We start from the raw sequence: 21,904 nt of genomic DNA on the forward strand, positions 1-21,904 counted from the left end.
GGCAGAGAGGGAAGCAGGAGAGATGGAAAGGATGGGGGAGGGGTGGGGGAGATTCGGAAGTGTTGGGGATGGAGGGGGGTATGTCCCCTCGAGGCCAAACCTCATCCCCTCTTCACCTCCATCCATAATTCAACAGGGTCCACCCCCTCCAGCCGCACAGACCCCCAGGGGCGCAGATCCGCAGGGAGGACACAACACACACAGAGGAGGAAGAGACAAAGACACCCCACCACCACCACCACCACCCGGACCACTGCACACACCAATAATAGTGGGACAAATAGTGCAACACCGGAAAAAAAATGCCAGAACTCAGTGGTGAGATGCATCATTTCCCACATAAGTTAAGCCAAATTCCAGTCAGGCATTCATTCTGAAGGGATAAAGTGAAATTTCACCTCACGCTGCATCATGAGCCCTCAACCAGACTCCATCCACGTGATCAGAGAATCCTCATAGCGTGAATTAACAACTCACACAAACAAACAGACACACACACACAGGTCTTGTATGACTCAGAACCCTGGTGAGCCTGAATCAATAATAATGAGCATCGCTTTGCACTGTTTGGCCTCTGATAATCGAGCTCTGATCTAAAAGTGGCGGCGGTACCTGCCAGGATCTCAGCAGCTCACCTGGGGACGGGGTTACGGTCGGGACATAAGGAAGAACTTAATATTTAGTACTATTAGTACTATTAGTACACCGGATGACACATAAAGGAGGAGGCATAAAGCAGAGATGACGATTTCTTAGTCTGTACACTAATCAGGAGCAGAAGAATCTCGGTAGAAATGATCATAAAATAAACTTGACTCTCAGATTTCACATTTTAAAACAGTCCCACCCCTGAGATGCAAAGAACAAATATTTATATTGCAAAGAAATCAGTCTTGGTTCAACACAAAATAGTCCACATTGATTTGCAGCATCAAATGGGACCTGAACCTCAGACACCCAGACACAGAGTCTTTGTGTGTCCATCCATCTTCCCTGCAGTTACTCACTAAGCCAGCAGGAGTCTCAAGTTAAACCTGAGCAGTGACAGGATAATTAAATGCATAAAAGAAGAAAAGTATGCTTTACTATTACAAAGAAATTATGTTTATAGTTGGTCATTTCTCAATTTTTTATTACTTACGGTAAAATTACCTCTTCAGGATCTTTAAAAATCCTTCAAATTTAAGAATATAAGATGTTTTTTTCTACTTGAGATGAATGTCATAATTATCCATTACCTCATTTTAAGGAGTGAAAAGTTAAAATGGTTGGGAGCCACTTCCTGTAAGTTATGGACGGCACATATATGGTAGGTTTACTGGAAGATAAAAACTGAATTAATTGTTGGAGAGTAGCTTCAGTTACAGTATAGCATGTGATGCTAAAACTAAGAATTGTTAACAAGAGCATAATTTGGGGATTTGCGTGCCATCTATTGTCAAAAAAGCAAAAAGAATGAGCCAATAAACTGAAAAAAAAAACAAAAAAAAACATTTATATCATTTTAAAATTGTGAATTTCTCTTCCAATTTGGGAAGCTGCCATTGTGAGTGCACGTTCGTGTGTGTTGAAAGGAGGGTTATTGAGGGTTGAAAAAGCGCCACATAAACATTTAATACCTTAAGTAAAGCGTTGCAGACCCTTTCACAGACTATGGAGACTGATGGGTCTCCACCACACTGTATTATATATAAATATGGATTTCTCCATGTGTCAATAACTCTACACTGGGATCCTACACATACACAACTGTGTGTGTGTGTGTTTTGTACATGTGCCAACAGTTTTCTCACTTCTTGTTTGAGTCCAGATGTGCTCTCTGCGTGTGTGAATGTGGAGGATACCTACATGTCTATGTGCTTGTTCATGTGTTGGGCTTACACTTGCTTTCTCTAAGTGTATTAGGTGATACGAGTGATATGAGTGTGTGCATGTACCGTCGTGTGTGCGAGGTATGCATACCCTGCATGTTTTCTGTGCGAAATTCTTCTTCTTCTACTCTCCCGTGTGCCGAAGAAAATTCTATTTATTATTGATAAAACTCTCTTTCTCTCTCACAGCTCATCATGTTGACCTTTCTAGAATCTACTGTTAAAAGCTCGTGTTGCTTTTCAGTCTTCACTTTTTCATGAGCGGCATGTTTGTCATCATGACTTCTAGCAAACATTCACAAATTCCATTTTAGCAAAACAAATCGCAGAAGTGTGCGGTAAGGGATCTCAGGGGGGAGATTTCCCAGGATGCTTTAAATGTAATTTCATGTTTATTTCATATATTACAAAATGTAGCTTTACAGTGATTTGAAAACTAAACGCAAGTGGAGATGGTGGATGATGCAATTTTTAAATTCAGAAGATGCTGCAGTATTTCTTTTTTCCCAAAAAAAAAAAACTGCTTGTGCAACAGAAAAATAAAAGTGCATACAGTATTTTCCAACTCTCTTGGAATCGACATGACAATTATTTTAAGTTTACAAATTGCAAATTCACCAGGCAATTCATTATGCATTTGCAACATTTCTCTTTTAATGTAAAGAAACAGGAAGGGAACGGAGTAGAGGAAGAGTAAGACAGAGAAAATGTGGAATAAGAAGCAAGAGAAGAGGCAGGAGTGGGAAGAAGCAGAAGAAAATGAATGACAAAAACAAAAGGGAGGATGAAAGATAGAGCCACAACGTGAAGTGGATGAGGAGCAAAAAGAAATGGAGAGAGCATACAGATGATGATAAAAGAGAGGTGGCAGAGAAAGAGAAAGGACGAAAGAAAGGAGGGAAGGAGGAGGGTGGAAGCAGAGGAGGGATGTTTGCAACATCTATTGTTTCTCAAACTGGAAGGGAAGCTGGTGTTGTTTTGCTCCGGCACACGAGTGTTGAGAAACAGGAAGCCAGGGGACCTGCCCATCCTCACGGACAGCTGGTGCCCTCCGATAGCTGTTCCCCCCTTCCTGTTAGCCACATACAATGGTTCCCACCCTGATCTTGGCCACCTGGAAACCAACGCGACCAACCACTCTTTTTGAAAGGCTTTGAAACTGCATCACGAATATGCGGTACAACTAGTTTTCCCTAAAACTATGTCCTCTTCATCATATGAAAGCATGTCATCTGATTTACTACGATTCCCAGATGTCTGTCAGCCATTTTTCTGCAAGTCACCAGCATAACCTCCATGCAACTATAGAGATGGAATTTATAGAGTCTCTCCTATATTCCTCTGCTTATGCAACATCATGAATAAAGTCATTCCCGTGGTTAGGATGCACAGCAGCCATACCACTCAATGCCTCAACAGTCATCTCCACAAATCAGTCGATATATGCCGGAGAAATATCACTACACGCACACCAGGTTGAAGGAACCTAATGTTACATACTGTGGGAAACACAAGAGACATTGACAAGGAAATGTCCAGAAAAAAAAATGTTTTCCTGCATGTGTACTGCACGCACTAATAAATGAAAAACTTCTCTCTGTTAAATTAAAGTTTGTGAATTGTACATTGCAACATACTGTAGTATGACTCCACTGACAAACAGAGTCATTTTACCCCTCAGAACACATGAGTTGCTGGTCCACCAATGTGTGCTTCTGCCACTTTAACACATTATGCTGGATCCCAAGATACATGTTAACACGCCAAAGTTGCACAATAACACAAACAAACAAACAAACCACTCGAGGAAAGAAGTAGACAAGCAAGCCCCATGTTATGTGAGGCAAAATGACTGTTTTTGTCAATGGAGTCTGGTGGCTTTGAGGAGGTCACAGATCGATATAAGAGCTTCCGTCCCCATCAGAAAACTCAGACTTATTGTTGGATTGCCACTGCAGGATAATAGTCTAAATTCTAAAAAATTTTTAGGCAGACATTCTTTTAAGTGATCAAAATGTTTATTGCTGCTGACCTGGTCCACAGCAGTCCACTGTGTGGTAGGTAAGATACTGACTATGAATAGGAACCTCATATAACCCCACCTCACTCTCCCAGCGCTATCCCTTTAAAGTAAAGGCTGGCTGTAGGCATGCAGCTTCAGCTTCAGCTTTGAGACAGGATGTCTAAAATTCACAGCCAATGATGATACTGTAAAAAAGAATGCCTAGCTGCATTTTTAGGTTGAAGTACTTCTTCTTCTTTTTTTTTTCTTTTTTTTTTGGCATGTCAGGAGCTAATTTGTTTACTGAGCAATGCTCTTACTGCGGAAAAAAAAAAAAAAGCTTTATCCATTGGTCACATATTGTTATACAAAGAAGTCCAGGACACTTAACGGGACATTTTTATGGTAAATTATGTGCTCTCCTGCCAGTGGCTAAACGTCACAGCTCACTGCTTCACTGTCATGCTCATAATCCCAATAAGGAAAGGTCCTCTCGGATATTATTTCTATAGAAACTAGGTCGGCTTCAAGTCCCTTTCAGATAAATGCAGGACCTGCACACTGTTTTCCAAAATTATTCTACTCATTCTAACACTTTGCAACACACACATGCAAACTCTCATGCTATTACTTGAAAATTGGAAAGCCTGTTCTTATGGCGCTTTGTGCGTAGGTAGTTTGCGTCAGTAAGAATATGCTGCTGGCACACAACAGTATTTTTAAGCAGAGAGTCATATGTGTTGTTTTGTTAAGAAAACATAAAATAAAAAGATTCTGCAGGTGTCTCCAAAATGTGCCTTACTCTCATGCCAGCGCGCTATTTGTGCAAGAGTAGGAATCAATTATTTTAGATACTGGATATTCTTTTAGAATGAAAAGGCTACAATTCCTGGCAAACTCAGAGGAACCAAATTATGTCTTTAAAAGGTCCCTCTCTTTCTTGTCAGGTCAGACGGTGCATCCAAACCACTGCTCACATCTGCTGCTGTATTTTCTTTTTTTTTTTTTTTTTTGTCAGGCCCTCAGATAAAATGCACACTGTGCAAACACCCATGAATTAACACATACCACATGAAAAAAAATCAAAAATAAATAAATCATCATCAGGAATCACATCAGTTCAAGACCCTGTTATTGATCGGCATTATAGCAAAAGGTTGATTAAGAGTCAGAGAACAATCAGATCATTTTGTCTCCTGCTCGGTCTGACTTAATTTTGACGGTGATTCCTACTGCATTTTAATTGCATCTGTTTTTCTATTCCGCTGATAATTTAAAGCCAGAAAAAATTATCTCAGCATGCTGTGACTTTGGCTCTTCCATGCTTTCATAAACTCTGGATGCAAATTATCCATGACGAATTCAAACAAAAGACACTGGTGACAATGTTTTTTTTGTAAAAGTGAATCCACAAGCAACTCGAAGGGGAAATTTAAATAACAGTAACTGAACTTTTCCTCTGATCTCACCAATGTATGCATCTAATCTGATAAAAGGTAGTCAGCTACAGACAACATGTTACTGTCATGGAAATCAAGGGACTGTTTTTGATCATCACTGGTGCCTTTAAAATGTGCCCACGTGATCTGCCACAATGAATTTCCCCAAGGTTGACTACTCCTATTCTGCCCAGTGAAACTTGCCTTCCATCCTTACACTTCTTGCTTAATAATGGGAAGTAGCCATGTTCACCTCACTATGCTCTAACTCAGACTGCTGGCAGAGGATCTGATTGGTTGCACAAAGCCCACACAGACAGTAGAGGAGGCCAGTTGCCAGAGAAGGGCCGATAACGGGCTTATCACCAGGAGAAAAATAAACAGAAACAGTAAAACTCTTTCTGTTCTGCCACTAACTAAACAATCAGCAAGCCGGAGTCAGTGTCTTAATTGCCTGCAGTCACTGCAGTTAGAAAGTGCATAAAATACAAGGCATACCCGCAATTAGACTTTGAAATTGACTCAGTTAATAATTATTTCATAACACAAAATTTGTACTTTTTATACGAGTGTTAACGGCCAATTAAATTCTAGGTCACAGAACCTAGGGACAGGACAATATCAGTGCTGTGCAGGCAAAGCATGTGATTTTATTGCTATTAAAAGATGGCATCTCACCAAAATAGTCATGTGTCCATATGGGCATTAAAAAAAAAAAAAAAAAAACTCTCTGCTTCCTGTTTACACTGGACAAATACAGATAAGTCACACAAAATTCAGTGCCTGTTAAAGCATATGCCTGCTTTGCATTTTGATTTTCAGCGTCACTTTTGATAATAAAACATTTAGCTGTAATTGTTCATGTCCAGTCAGTTTGGACAAAACATTATTAGTGTGATTGTGACGCAAATGGTGTGCAACACCCAATATTTGATTCAGTCAAAGGTTTGTTCAAACCAAACCAAAAATAAATGAACAAAAATTTAGTTTTTAATTCTAGCGTAGATCACCAAGTTTACAGAGATAGCAAACATATCGGTCTGAATGTAAAAGACATCCAGAACGTCTTCTTTCGGTGCATGAGGCTTGGGAGGAAAAACAAAGAGGGTTTTTGTTTCTGTTGGAAAAACTTTGGCTCGGGTGCAAACACAGAGAAAACAGCTGCCAAAGAAGAAAATGGGTGACATAGCTCAAACAAAAGCTTGTGAGCATTTTGTGTAATTGTCATATAAATTTAATAAAGCTGATAGACAGACTGTCTCACGCAGACGGAGAGGAAAAATATGATGAAGATGAAAAACGCTAAAGCTACTTAAGAGAAAACAAACAGGGAAAACTGTACGCTAAAAGGTTAATTAGTCATTTTCAATCTTGCTTGTTCGACTTTGTAAATATTTTATGGATTTTTTATGTAGACATAAAGGTCTAAGTGATTGAGTTAAGTTTTGTCAACTGGTGTTCTTTATTTCAGGACTTTTTGGACGATAATAATTCAAAATGGAAGCATTTCTGATTCTGTTTTTTTTTATTAGCTTGTAGTAACCCCATGTGCCTGTTTTTTTGCAGAACTAAATATTAAAACAACATCATCATCATGTTGCTCAGAACACATGACCAAATAAGGTGAAGTTTCAGTTTATTTTCTCTTTTTTGATCTCTGGTTACATCCACGCACCCTCGCTCTTAAGACTCACTGTGCAGTTAGTTACATACGTCTCTTTTAAACTAAAATAAGCTTTCTATCTCTAATCCATAACTGATGCTGCTCTGACATCTGACATTCCAGCATCTTGTTTGAATTTGTTGCTATGGGAAACCACATAAACTAAACAGGGACATGATTCATCCAACAATTTTATCCACTTTTATTGGTTTGTGTCTTTACATTTAAAGGCAAGGGTCAATCTCGTGTTATGTCCTCTTTTTAAACAGTTGAGTAACACTCATAGCATTACTTTAGATTTTTCAAAAAGAAAATCTATAAGACCTACATGCGTCTTGTTTTTCCTACATGGTGAGGCAGACGGGCTTTCAGAAGAAAGCTAGACTGTTCACTCTCTGCAGGTTCACACAGGAGTGGGATTGTGGATCTGCCGGAGCGGCAGGTAATAGTTAAAAATCCTGCAGTTCTCAAAGACAGTGGTCTACAGAAAATGTCTTACGTGGACCTTCAGGTCAAAACTCACTGAGACATTTTGTGTTGCAACTGAATAAAAGGAGAACATCATACAATCACACATGCTCATGAAAAAAAAAAAAAAAAAAAAAAAAACTGAATGCGGTTGCCTTCACAAAGCAGGTATTTACAGCTAGTAGCCATTCAGCTGCCCATATCCATAGGCCAGAGAGAGGCCACAGGGTTAGAGACACAAAACTTAGAACACTGAACAGCAGAGAAAAGTAATTAACTTATTTAATAGCAGTTTCGCTAACACCAAGATGAAGTCAACACCTTGCACAGCCTCCGCAATCAGTGTCTGTGAACTGTTATGAACCTCTTCTTACTACACATACAATAAGTTCTTTCTTTAAGAAAGGCTAGCATTATAACTACACACGCTTTGGGAACTAAAGGACAGGAGAGAAGGGAAGATCGACTGATAGCTGATTGACAGTTACAGATCAAGACAAATTTCTAAACATTCTTTGGTTTGCTTGCTTTTGGGCTGTAAATCAATGACCTTTGTCAATGTGAACAATGTGAGTGTATTTTTCTTGTTTTATACAATGATTAACAATCAGTTAATTAAAAAAAATAAAACATTAACTGCTGTTTTAGGCTCAAGCTTCATTATGTTGCCTGCTCTCGCACACAGACACTGTTTACCTTCTGACTCATTTCTTGTTCCTCTAAAGGGCTCCCTGTCATTCAGTCCTCTTACTTTCTGCCTCTCTCCCTTCATCACTCTCTCTTTTTCCAATTCAGCTGAACACATTCACGCTTGTTTTAGTACAATGTCAGCAGACACAAATATCATAAAAACACCACCAGCGTAGTTTACAATAGATGGCAGTATCGAACTATCCAGGAACAGAATACACAGCCAAATGTTAGGGGCTACATATTTCTGTTTAAATCTATCACTTCTCTCTCTTACTCTTTCTTTGTGTCCAATCCAGCGCTGTGGTTCCCAGGCTCGGCTTCGACTGTCAATCAGCAGCTGCCTACATCTCAGCGCTGCAGCTGAGCCAGGGCCGCATCATCCCGCCTGCCAATCACCGCTCTACACCTTCAATCCATCCTATCCATCTCTCTGTAAAGCAGATTCGCAGCGCTGTCCCCCCTCCTCGTCTCCCCTCCTTCTTTCAAAACAAACAGTCACCACAGAAGCGCCCAGATCCCTGTAACTCTCAGCCCAACACACATTCGCTAAGACACAAGCATTCGCCACCGCTCGAGCAAAGAGAACACAAAAAGATACAGAGTCATACAGACAAACATGAATACCCACACAAACAGAGAGAGGGGCGAGCGCTGAAACGAGCTTGATAATTAACACCAAATAATCATCATATATATGAATTCTGTAATAATAACTGGCCTTATCTCCTCTGTCGCTCTCTCTGCAGACATCTTCTTGATTATGTAAAGGGCTAAGAGTGAGACTTGTAAACATCATAGAGATAAAGGAGGGGTCTTGACTCAGGCTAGCCATTAACATAATTATAAGAATCAGTGGATATCAGCAACATTATGGTGTCTTTTGGAAGGAGGAAATAAACTTCATTCCCTTCTAAAGTTTGTGATTCTTCTTTCTTATCTTCAGACTTACTGCATTAATATTCCGCATACATATTTACATGCATATTTTTTTCTATTAATATCAAATGCATGTGGTGTGAGAAGAGTAATGAATGACGAAACTGCAGAGATTGTCATTGTCTCTGTGCAGCTTTTCCTGTCTGTCATTATTTTCACTGTACGCCACATTTACAATATAGTTCGGTCAGGTTAGCAGCAGTAACATGGAGCTGTTTTCACCAACAAGTCCTGATAAACTCAGGGTACATCAAAAGGGAGACAGGCAAAGTTAGCAGCAATAACCTGCCACAAATGATTTCCAGCTTTTGGTGGAGACCAAAACAGAGCTAAAAGCAGTCAATTTCATGGACTGATAAAATGCTGGTGCAAGAATGTCTGTGGACTCTAGCTGAGCAGCTGTATCTAGCAGCTGGAATTCATGTGGGTTTATCGGGCAGCTGTGGCCTAGTGGTTAGAGAAGCAAGTTTTGGGACATGACGTCACTGGTTCCATCCCCTCTATGTCCATGGCTGAGATGCCTTGAGCAAGCACCTGCTCCTAGTGTGCTCAATTGGATGGAATGAATGCAGAGAATAAACTCCTTGTATTTGTCCACACAGATACATGGCAAATAAAGCTGATTTGATTTTTTTTTTTAAAAAAGGTACAATTTTAAAGTTAAGTCCACTTTTTGGCTCAATATGGGCTCTGATTTGGTCTTATTTGTTAAATGCTATATAATTAATCCACTGAATCCTGGAAGGTAGCAGGAGGGAAGCAAACTCATTATTTTGTGCTATTTTACTTATTATTTAATTTGATTAATAATGTGGCCAAGTACTGTTTTTCCACAGTTAAGAGAATTTTACATCTCACCAGTAAAGTCTCTCACATTAGAATAAAACCATTTGAAGATGGTTAATGCCACTGATACACACAAGACTGAAATATAAATTAAATTACCATTTCAAATGTTACATCATAAAACCAGCTAAATAAATGTATCTATAACTATGTATAACTTTTTAACTAATACAATGGCAGTGAACTAAAACTACTCATTATGATGTCGTTGCCGTTTACAGTAGAAGACACGTCTAAGAAAAGATATAATCATTATCACACCTCCAGCAGTATGTAATGTGTTTATTGATTGAAAAAGTCCCACTTTTAATTCATAGCACCACATTGAGTTGCTTGTTAAGCTCGCATCCACGGCAGACCCGGTCCAGTTTATTCCTTCACACGTATTAAAACTGTTTCCCCGTGTTTTCCTCCTCCTCATTATGTCCTCATGCTTGCTTAAAGATTATTAGCTGCGGTCATTTTATCGCTGCAATAATTGCGTGCCGCAATGCAAGAATAACTAGATGAATTGTAAATGCGTCATGAATCACTTTTGCAGTTTGCCCTAAACCAGCCCACTAAACATGCAGACTTTTCCCTCTCTTGTTTGAACTACTTCTAAAATGAGCCTTGCTCTTTGATTGCATCATGGAGTGCAGCTTTCATCAGATGCCTCATAGATTGCAGAGCCAGACAAGGTACCAGGGCGAATGTTAAGGCCATGGCAATTGAGGGTATAATTAGATAGTGATAGAGTTTCAGAATATTCGGTGTACTGTAGAAAACAATAATTGGCCAGGACCGATGGAGGACTGCTTTACACACATACAGGGATAAATAATGTGCACCAAATTTCTCTCATCCCAAAGATACTATAAATGCAATGCCAACAAGTACATATTAAAAATATTAACTTCTATCAAAGCAATATACTGACATGACAATACAAGTCTTTATTAAGTTTTATTTCCAGCGATGCTATAAAATATAATGACATATCTGAGACTGAAAAATTCTCACTGCTCGCATTTAGCGCTCCTCAGATCTTTGCAAGAACAAGGCGAGGCAAGAAATAATGCGGTCTGTGTGGATAAGCTGCTTATGTCGTCTCCTGTCATGGTTATTGTTACTGATACATGTAGATTACAATTAGAGGCAACAGACGATCTGGTGAGGTTTGCTTTTCATTTGTGACACAGGGTGGGAAACTACTCAGAAGCAGCCACGTGTTCTGGCTCTTAAGAGTGTCAGCTCTGCCAGGAAACAAACAGTCATTCAAGGTGGCTGGTAGGCTAATAACACTGTAAAGTAAATCTGTGAATTTAATCGCTACAGCACACAATTGAGTTTAAATTATTGTTTTTATTATCGGTTACAGTCAGAAAGCCAGTCACAGTTTCCCAAAACCTAAGTTGGTGTCTTGATATTTCAGTCAGCAGTTTAATGCCAAGGTTGACAATGAAATAAAACCAAGTAAAGCCCCAAATCCTAATATTTGAAACACTGGAACAAGTAATACACTGCAGCAGATATTAGTAGCCAAAATATTGTTAAATGCCCTCCATTATCTTAACATCAGACACCACCTTATATGGTTCAATTCTATAAAAATCTGTCACTCCCCAGTTAGAGGCATTAGTGAAAAAATTATAAATTTCAGAAGCCAGAAGTGACTTTTGGCATTTATGCTTGATGAATTCAAAAGCTATTTTATGCATGGGGTTTTAAGGCAGGATTTATTCTTATTATCATTTAAAATATTGATTATTAATGATTAATTAATAGTTTTGTCTAAAAAATGCGAGGGGAAAACTGTGGATAATGCACACTTTGACTTCCTTGAGCATGAGGTGAAGCTTTCATATAGCCAAGTATAAGTCTTTACATTCAAAGACACAAAGGACAGAGCAAACGTTAAGCATTTTTGCGTGATAAATGACCATCTGATTGACTACTTAACAAATAACTAACTCTTTCGAATCTCGTTAAAGGTCAGAGCTGACGTCAGAATGAAGGATAAGATGATGGAAAAGACAGAGACGGAGAGAGCTCATGAAGGATACAAATGTATCACCGTTCGTCCTGCAACAATTAACACACAGCCATTTCCAGTATGAGCTATTACCTCTGAGAAGCAACAATGAACACCAGCTGGAGATGAGTTACAAAGCACCTAAACACAGGTCCATGCAATGCAAGGCAAAAAAAAACTAAACAGATTAGGTAAATTAGCTTTTCTAATTTTTCCACTGCTGAACGTTATGAAATTAGAGCACCTCAGAATGAAGTGAAATGATTGTTTCCGTGTAATTATCATAGAACCTATTGTCTGACTCAAATATGGTTTAATTTCAAGAAGGATTGGGGTTGTCGTATTTATACCTCTATATGTTATTAAGGAGTGCCCCTGTGGAATAAATAAATACACCAAGATTATTTTAATGGAATAATAAACATTATAAAGGAAATAACCTGAGCTATAAGAATACGTGCAGTACAAGATGAAGCTGTTTAGTAAAATATAAAAACATGCCCTTTTCTTCGGCTGAGCAGATTTGATCTTTAAGGATACAAATATTCTCTCTTCGTCGTAGAAATGCCATGAAAAACAAGACTGTGGAGCTAAAATTAGCTCCATTATAATAAGAACAAATCTGTAGCCTTAGGATTCACATCAGAATCAGAGAGTGCTCAATATATCTGATGATTTTCTCCTTTTTTTTTTTTTTACTGTAACTCTAACAACATGTACGCGTTGCCTGTTTAACAACTCTCCACTTCCTTCACCGCTCACGTCTCCACGGATTGACGTTGTTCTGACCTGCGTGACAATAACTACATATAATATATGAGCGATGATCGCAGAGCTGGAAGGTGAAAGATTGTTTCAGACTAAGGTCACATTTCCATTTTATATTTTAGGCAGTTAGCTTCCTGAGCGGAGTGACAAACCGTGGGCACGACAGCAGCTTAAATTTCTGAAGTGCCAATGGTAAAATCAAAAAAGCTAAAGGGTGGAGGATGTCAAAAGCTCTCCGACAAAAAGAAAGGATAGATATACCTGTGTCACGAGAACGATTCTGTACGACTGACCAAAGCCTCAGGGAGAAAATGTAAAGATGCAATCAAAGCAAGAAAGATAATGCTATCTATTTGCTATTTTGTTGCTCTCTGTGTGTTTTGTCCTTCACCGTGGCACAAAGAATTCCCTCATACTAAGTGTCTATACCATCTTTTAAACTAATCCTTTCAGAGAGCAGAGAGAGTGTCTTTTTTACAACATTCATTTTTGAACGTCTGCTATTACATATTATCATGTCCTGTTTTACATAGGACATAAAAACCTAAAAGCCATAATGATTTAAATATATTTGATTACTATCAACCTCCTCAGCTAGGAAGAACAGATCATGCGTCTGTTACACCTAAGTCTTGCTGCCATGATGTCAGTCACTGAAACGGCAGCTCAGATACCTTTAGAATGTTATGAACCCCACCACCACCACCGCTCTCCAAACCCAAACTGATTCAAATGTGTTACTTGTTATTTTATTACATTACAGGTGCTTGTACTTACAGGTGCAGATATTGGGTCTGTGACAAGGCACCCTCTGACTTCTAGATGAATTCTGTTCCCTTTGTGCACCATATTTGATCACTCTATTTTACAATTTCAGTGTTTTGAGATTCCCCCATGCCCCTTCAAAAACCAGCAGGTGTCTGTCTCTGCAGGAATCTGAGGAGATGAGGTAAATGTCGGAACACTGACTTCTTCTTCATGATAGTGTCGAGGTCCCCCTTGAACTCTGTCACCACTGTCCCATAAATATTACACACTAACAAAATCCATCTCAAAAGATACGGGTCAAATATGACCCGAAACAGCCTCAGTGTACAATTTTAAAATCTTAAAATTTTTGTGTAATTTAGTTCACAATTTGAGGCTGAGAGAGTGATGTTTAGGGTATTTTTATTGCTGTCAAATGTCAAAATTATAATTTTACCTTTAAGACTAAGATTAAGATTCAAGATTTCTTTTCAGTATACTCTCCTGATTATTTAAGTGCAGCATGCAGTGTCTTTAAAATGAAGTCTGTTCAGCGTGTTTCCAGATTGTACTGTATAATACAGTATATCAAGGCATATGAGACAAAACACAGAGAGATTCACAGTTGTTATGATAAATGTTAGCGAGTCGCATGAGTCACTTAACTTGAACTGACAGGAATTTCTCCCCTGAAGAAAATTTAAGTTGCACTGAGAAGGGCACTAACGTCTTGCAATCTGTTCTGTATCTGAAAATAAGGACAATGCTGAGAAGTGGAATTTTCATCTAATGAGTAGTGCTTTATAATATACAGTATAGTGTTATTATTTCTGTGTACAGTATGCATAGCGGTCAATGCAAAACATAGACAACAAAATTAAAAAAACGTTGCCCCTGAACGAGGGAGGTGGATTTTTCCTGGATGATGTTTTCGGGTGCGTGCGCATGTGTGTTAACTTAGCACACCTGAATGTGAATCGAGGAAGGCTTGCAACTGACGGTGAGTCATCATCGCCATGGTGTTAAGCCTCCCGTTCCCGGGGGAACAGGGTTACCGTCTCTACACCACTGGGGATTTTTATTTTTACATTTGAAAAGCAAACCGGGGCCCGGCTCACAACAATCCTCCGCTGCATGTCTCTTCTCTCTCGGTCGCTCTCTCTCTCTCTCTTCCTCCTCCATGACTGAGCTGAATCACACACTCTAACACACAAAAACACAGCAGACACACACACACACACACACACACACACATCTGCTCATTTCAGAGCAGCACCTCCTTATCTATGTCTCTGTGATATTCAATATGTTTCAGATATCAAAACACAAACCCATGCAGATGAGATGGAGGGAACAATATCACAAACTCAGTATCAGCCTCTGCTCTCGTATTTGCTGCTGAACGTCATAAGGTAGATGGTATTTCTTTCTTGAGGTCAAAGTGCAAATAATCAAAAAGCCCTAGCACTAAGGCTAACTTGCCTTCTTTACAAGAGTCAGAGGAGATGCTCGACACGGTGCTTTTCATGTCTTACATGTCTATGCATCGACAACTGAACAAGACCCAGCGGACCAGTTAGCTCATATAGCTCATAAAGACTAAAAGCAAGGGAAACAGCTAGCCTGACATTGTGCTAAGATACATATATATATATTAAGTTGATATAGTAGTTGGTTGGCTGGCTTAAGCAGGCGGCTATTATCAAGAAGACGTCATTTGGAGAGGTGAATGATAGCTCATTAAATGCTATCTTGCACATGGTTGTGCATTTGTCAAACTTAGCCATATATTTAAACTGCTAAAGGGTTTTAACTTAAGAATCACATCCATTCTAGACAGATTTGTGTCAAGCCTTGAAGCACTTTTAAAAGACTTACAAGTGAGACCTTAAAATGTAAAACTCTATTGGAAACAAATCATATATAATACAGACGTGATAACAGGTTGTTCGGCGCTTTTCTAGGTAAAAAGCCATGCTGTCATAAAGCCTCGCCATTATGATCTTGTACAAAAGCAGATGTTTTGTGTTTCAATAAAGCCATACCCAATAATTCGCCTATTTTCAAGACTGCAGTTTATACTCACATCTTCATTTAAAGAGTGCAAACTACAATAGAGGTCTGTGATGAAATTTTCAGAAAGAGGTTACCAGCAGTTGCACCAATGTTCAGCAATCACATGCAGAGAAAAACCTATTGTTAGTAGAAGGAGAGATACCAATTTTCTTACTGACAGGGCCTTGGCAGAGCAGAATGCAGAAATGTTTGAGTCAGTGGCACAAATCTTTACTGGAAAAGTCTCACTCTCTTACTCAACAAGTTTACACTATTTTATTTAATTTTTTTCTTGGAGGTGTTACAAAGGCATAAAGGCATTTTTGGGAAATTCGGGAAATCAATAACAACTGGGACAGGACATGGCAGGTTAAAGCGAAGTGGAAATACCGCATAATTTTTGACATTTTTTATTTCAGGCAAATAAATGATGAACACCACAGATAAAGGTGTCTGAGTGTCAGTAGAACATAACGGTGAGTTGTGCTTCATGGCCACTAATAAACTTGACTTTACTCTTACTGGACACTGACTTCCGTATAAATGGGACTGAACTACCGGCAGATTGTTAGTTTAAGCTGCTTTAAAGGAAATGCCACAACTTCACCTACAGTAAAACAGAAGTACACCTGATTCCTCTTATGTTGTAAAATTAAGCATTTAATTGGACGTGAAATACCAGCTGGACGTACACCCAGTCATGAGCATAAAATGTGCTTTAAGATCTGCAAAGAATAAATACCTGTTGCACTACTGAAAACAAAATCACTGTATTATAGTATCCACAGGTTTGGCTCGATCTGTCATTACTCTTTTGCACTTCAATGCCTGCAGATCAGGAATCCACGTGTGGGGGGACGACAGCTCACTGGCATAGTGCTTCGCAACCTACTGTACTTACTGTAGAGTCCAGTTTCAGTCTGAGTACTTTCATTATCATTTCATTGTCTCTGCAGTTGTTTTTAATCTGTTTTCTAGCTGCACCTAGTTTTAGATGGTGCAGCTGGTGTAAGTATTTATAACAAGACCGGACGTAGCCAAGCCCGACGTAGGGCTTACACCAAATGTTCTAACATCTAGCTGGTGAAACTATACCTGTGAAACTATCATCCAAATGATGATTAGTGTCAGCTGCACTAATGGGCTTCAAACAGATGAGTAATAAATGGCCATATTAACAAAATTCAGTTCAGAGTTTCAGAATGAAACTAATGAGGTGATTGCATTATTTATGTCTTACTGTATCTCTTTGGTCCATCTTCGAGGCAGAAGGAGAGCGTGAGAGTGGCGTCTTCCTCAAAAAACTCTGTAGCGAAGGCATCCCACCACAAACTGTCACTTTCCTGTTGGAGGACAAACAGAGTCAAAGGCCATCAAGACAGGTTTACCACTTCATCTCTATTAAACAATACTGTTTGTGGCACAAACAGTATTGTTTATTGCATTTTCAATAATAATGATCGGCTTCCGATACACTGCTCCTCAAAGGACAGAAGGTTGTTTCAGTTTAGTATGCAATTCTATATTTTCTTTTACTATTTAATAAGCCAGTGAATTTCCTTTATCCACAGTGTTGCTCTTGTGCTATTGCTTATTTTTTTTTCTTACATAAATTCAATATTGATTCATTCCGATAAGACAAAGATATTGTGACCGTGCAAGCTCTTCTACGAGACTAGACAAAAAAGAACATTGTTTTTTCATATATGAGGTCAGCAGTTCAGTGTAATGAACTTCATGATCTTTATTTAAACCACAGTCCTAAAACGCCAATCAAGTATGAACAGTAGAATAGAACCACAAAAGAAAACTGAAGTTAAGTAAGAATTAAAGCATACGTGTGTGAAATCATGTTTTAATAAAGAAGATGCTCTCTGCTGGGCGAAACATTCGATGCAGGTTGATATAAAACCAAATCCTGGTAAGACCCTTCACTTTTCTTTAGCCTGGATTTTGGGAGAGCCCTGCCTCAGGCTCCTACAAGTCTGAAATACAAGCTGAGGTCAGCTTTATAAGTCACTGCTCTTTCTGCCTTTCACGGCAGGGCAGGTAACTTTGGCTTGTACCTTTAAGTGTGCTATCAAGACAACAATACTTTAGGCATTTTAGGATATTTTCTTTCAGTTACCATAAAAAAAAAAATAAAAAATGTGCGGGATTTACTTAACATATTCATGTTTGAATTTTATTATTTCATTATAACATTATTATTAATATTAGTAATAGCCCAATAGTAACAGTATCATTAGTAGTAGTAGTAATAATAATTACATATTAGGTGTAATACCAATAATGGTAGTAGAAGCTGTGGCAACAATATTACATGTAGTTGTATTACTTTTATTAGTTTGAGTAAAAGTGGCAAATTCTGAGATGTATTTGCAGCTGTAGCTGTAGTAGAATGGTATTAATATAAATAGTGGTAGTACTGTTAGGTGGTAAGTAGTATTAGTAGTAGTAATAGAAGGAGTAGGGCAGGTCTAAGTTGTGACACTGCCAGCAGAAAGCTTTTAGCAGCACCTATAGTATAGCATAAATAGAGTAACAATAGTAGTACTTGGCTGTAGTACAGTGAAAGAAGTCGTGGTATAGTAGAGGAAGGAGTAGCAGGGCTGATTGTAACACTAGTAGTAATCGCTGTAGTAAGGCCAGTGGAAGCACAACTGCCCTCCTCCTTCTACTACTACTACTATTCTTATTCTGATTCGTATTATTAGGTGTATTTGGACTATAGTAGTGGTATCAGCAAAAGTAGAAGTGACAATAGTACTGTATTAATCACTGTAGTAGTAGTAGTAGTAGTAGTATAAAAAGCATAGTGGTAGTAGTGGTAGTAGTAGTAATTGTAGTAGAAGTAGAAGTAGTTGCAGTAGTAATAGTAGTAATCCTGTCTGTTAGGCAGTAGATGTAGTACTCATCGTATCACAGCTGGGGCAGCAACTCTTTGAGGAAACACAATCATGTAAATCCCTTTGCCCTGAAATTACTCCTCTAATAGCCATTTACCCTCTTCCCCCTCCCCACAAAAACCCCTGATAATGTCGACGGGATAACCCCCACTCCCGCTGCCCTCCTCCCTCCCTCCCTCCACCGACGTTCAACTGATGCTAATTTCCTCTGACAGGTTATGACAGATCACCACGTTTCACTCTGCGCTGAGATGAGGGACGGCAGGCACTTCCCAGATGTTGACAATTAGCGTTGTCACCATCGAGGAGTGTCAAGCCCGTTAAGTGGTGACCGGAGCGCCCCGGGGGTCAGCGTGTCTCATACACAATAATTTGGATGCAAAGAGAAAGACATGCGGTGTGGACGACATGGAGCTAACCCTGGTCCAGCCGGTCAATCAATAGCTGATCAGGAGTTAGTGGGGAGGTGTTTAGGATGACATGCTGCTGAAGTGTGGACAACGCACTGAACTGAGACTCAGTGGGAGAACTTAAAAAAGCAGACACTAGATTTCAAAATATTTTTTAATTTTCATTTAATCTAATATTTTTTTTTATTTTTCTGTAGGAATCTGTTCCATCTGCAAAATTTCTTGCAGAGAACTTTATACAGAGACGAGCATACCGTCACATCTGAGAAGATGGAGGAGGCAGCAAATGTTTGACCTTTTTTCAACATTAATCAGTTTACCAAAACTGTTATTGATTAAATAAAACACACAAAAAAGAATAGTTTATGAATTTTGAAAAAAAAAAAATAATAAAATGAAGAAGAGGCGCAGTAATTTATGGCTTCTCAGTGTTCAGCAACATTCATCCAAATATACCGGCCCTGCACATTTCATTAAAGACTACAACAGCTGTGCCAAAAACATCAGCTTTTACTAGAAACTGTTGAATTGTAATTACGGCACTCCCATTGGGTCAATCAGAGTAATTGTTTACACCCTCACTGCAAAACCATAAAACAAACCGATACATGAATGTGTGTGTTTTACAAGAATGAGCTGCCAGCGTAGATGGTAGAACAGCATCAAAGTCTCCCTCTCAAACACTAAAGAATATTTTCCTGAAAATCTTTTAAGTGAAAATATGGTGGTCAAACACACACCACTGACCATCTGTCCATTGGGAAATGAAATGCCGTGTCGGTTTTTGGAGTGTGTGTGTGTGTGTGTGTGTGTGCGTTTGACTGACTGTGTCGTACTGTGAGACTCAGCAGGTATGAACGACCAGCATGTGTGTGGTGTCATGTGAATACATCTATTTCAAAAAGACAGACAAAGAAGAGTGACACACCAGGACCAAACAGACAGAGAGAGATGAAGACTGACTTATGGTGCTGCTCAGCATTCAGATTGAGTCAAGTCATAATCCAGCACCATGAGGGGGCAGGCACTGCTAGCATTGACAGTCAAGTGTAAGGTGAGCGCAGTAAATCTCAACAACGAATGTCTATACTCACACTATTTTTAATAATACAAAAAAGCACATGAGAGGAAAAGAGCTCCTTTTACAAATAGACACCTTGACAGATGTTAAATGTTGCATTCCGGTCATGTAAAACTCAAGGTTGGGATTCAAACAGTATGCACTAGGGCTGCACGACAATGTAATCAACGCTAAAGGATGCCCATATTCATCTCAATATACTGGCTCCCACCGCCAAGCATTCTGAAAAAAATTAAAAACAATATCTGTAAAGGCTTTAAATTAATTGTCAAAAGTATGGTAATTCTGGTAAAACAGAAAACATATAAAATGGATGCACTGTAAAAATTTAAGTCCAAGTCAAAGTCAGCTTTATTGTCAATTCATGTCACAGGATTGAAATACACAGGACTGAAATGTCTTTCCTCAAAGGCCTACGGTGCAGCAACTTAAACACAAAATGTACAAATATGATTGTACATTAATGGTCTACCACAGCAGCACAATCACGTAGCTGTGACTTTCTGACCTCAAAACGACAAGAGAGCAACGTACATAGAGTGAGTTTTGTCTTATTCTTGGTTTAAGTCAGTGGCTGGAAGTCACCGTTGTATTTCAGACACTGCATTTAGAAGTTGTAAGCAGCTTGTTTCTGCACATGTTGACATATAAAATGAAACGACACAGATTACCAATGACATCACACACTACGTAGATGTAACAACCTTCTACAGATAAATAATTACAGCTGAATTTCTGATTAGAATCATAAAGTATCCACTGAAGTTAAATTCTGCAAATCAACATCATCTATGCTACTCATTAGCATAAAATAAGACAATGCCTTTCCTTATTAGGTCAACGATGGGCTTCATTGCTCAGACCCGGAGGTTACAGCTTTTACAGTCAGAACTAAAGACCTAAGGAGTGTAAATGCAAATAGAATTTATTGAAATGTGCCCTATAACTTATAACGGAACAATTTTTTTTGTTTGTTTCTTAATTAAAGACATTAAATTCAAAATGATGACTATATTTAAGACTATATAATGTACAAGTAAACATGTTTTCAAACAAGGTTTGTAACGTGAGGCAGGACAAGTAGTATCAAAACTGTGAGTGAGGTCACTGTGTTAGCCGGCTAGCATCTAGAATAGTGATTAGCCTAGCTCTGTAGCCTGAGTTAACACGGTAGCAGAGAGTTGGTTGGGCAGGTTTCAACAACCAGGCTTGCTTCGGTTTGCCCCAACACGACACCCATGCCCATTTTTGGAGTATACGTGTGTGGGCAGAGTAAAGCACAACCAACATGGCGACCACATGCTCCGCCCACTTGGGGCTTCATTTTGCGCTTCAGAAATCTAATGGGTGACGGTATGATGGGTTTTCCATAGATTGACGTACATGCCTGATGCCAAAAGTTCAACTATTACAGTGCAGTCTGGAATTTGTAGTATCAATGGTGCGCTCGCAAAATACCTACGGGCCAATTCGGATACATATAAAATACAGGGGCCTTGAGTTTGACATGTATGTCCTAGACCAACGAGTCCCTAAAAGTTAAAATTAAATCAAAATTAAACTGTTTCTGGATTTATTAGATTTCATGTTTTGCTATTTTGAGAAAACTTTTTACTAAAAGTTAAAAAGTTTAATGGTTCTGTTTATTTTTATTCAATTTATTTAATTGAAATATTGCTGAAATATTGAAAATATTGCTACTCTAGTACTCACCATTAGATCTGCATCATTCATTAGGTGTAATTTTTTGTTCACTGGTCACAAACTTGTAGACTCACCTGCCAGTTCATTAGGTTCACTAGTGAAAACAAATGCATTTAAATTAGGGCTGGGACTCAATTAAAAAAAGTAATCTAATAAATTAGAGGCTTTGTAATTAATTAATATCAATTAATTACATTTTAATCACACAACAATATTTGCCCCAAAAAGCAACATTTTTTAATTGAAATGGATTTTAGTGAATCAAATAATAGACACAGACATGAATATTGTAAACTCA

The 21,904-nt window shown here is 38.7% G+C and overlaps 1 protein-coding gene across 2 annotated transcripts in view; it reads right to left on the reverse strand.

Moving 5' to 3' along the window:
* ldb2a (LIM domain binding 2a) overlaps nt 1-21,904 on the reverse strand; it is a 92,292-nt gene that overhangs the window by 49,608 nt on the left and 20,780 nt on the right. For both annotated transcript variants that reach the window (XM_084549972.1, XM_084549971.1), the window contains exon 2: nt 16,743-16,845. In XM_084549972.1, the coding sequence (XP_084406098.1) occupies nt 16,743-16,845 (103 nt within the window). The remainder of the gene's footprint in view (nt 1-16,742; nt 16,846-21,904) is intronic.

Source organism: Chelon labrosus (genome assembly GCF_963514085.1).
Source record: "Chelon labrosus genome assembly, chromosome: 8".
NCBI classification, from domain to species: Eukaryota; Metazoa; Chordata; class Actinopteri; order Mugiliformes; family Mugilidae; genus Chelon; species Chelon labrosus.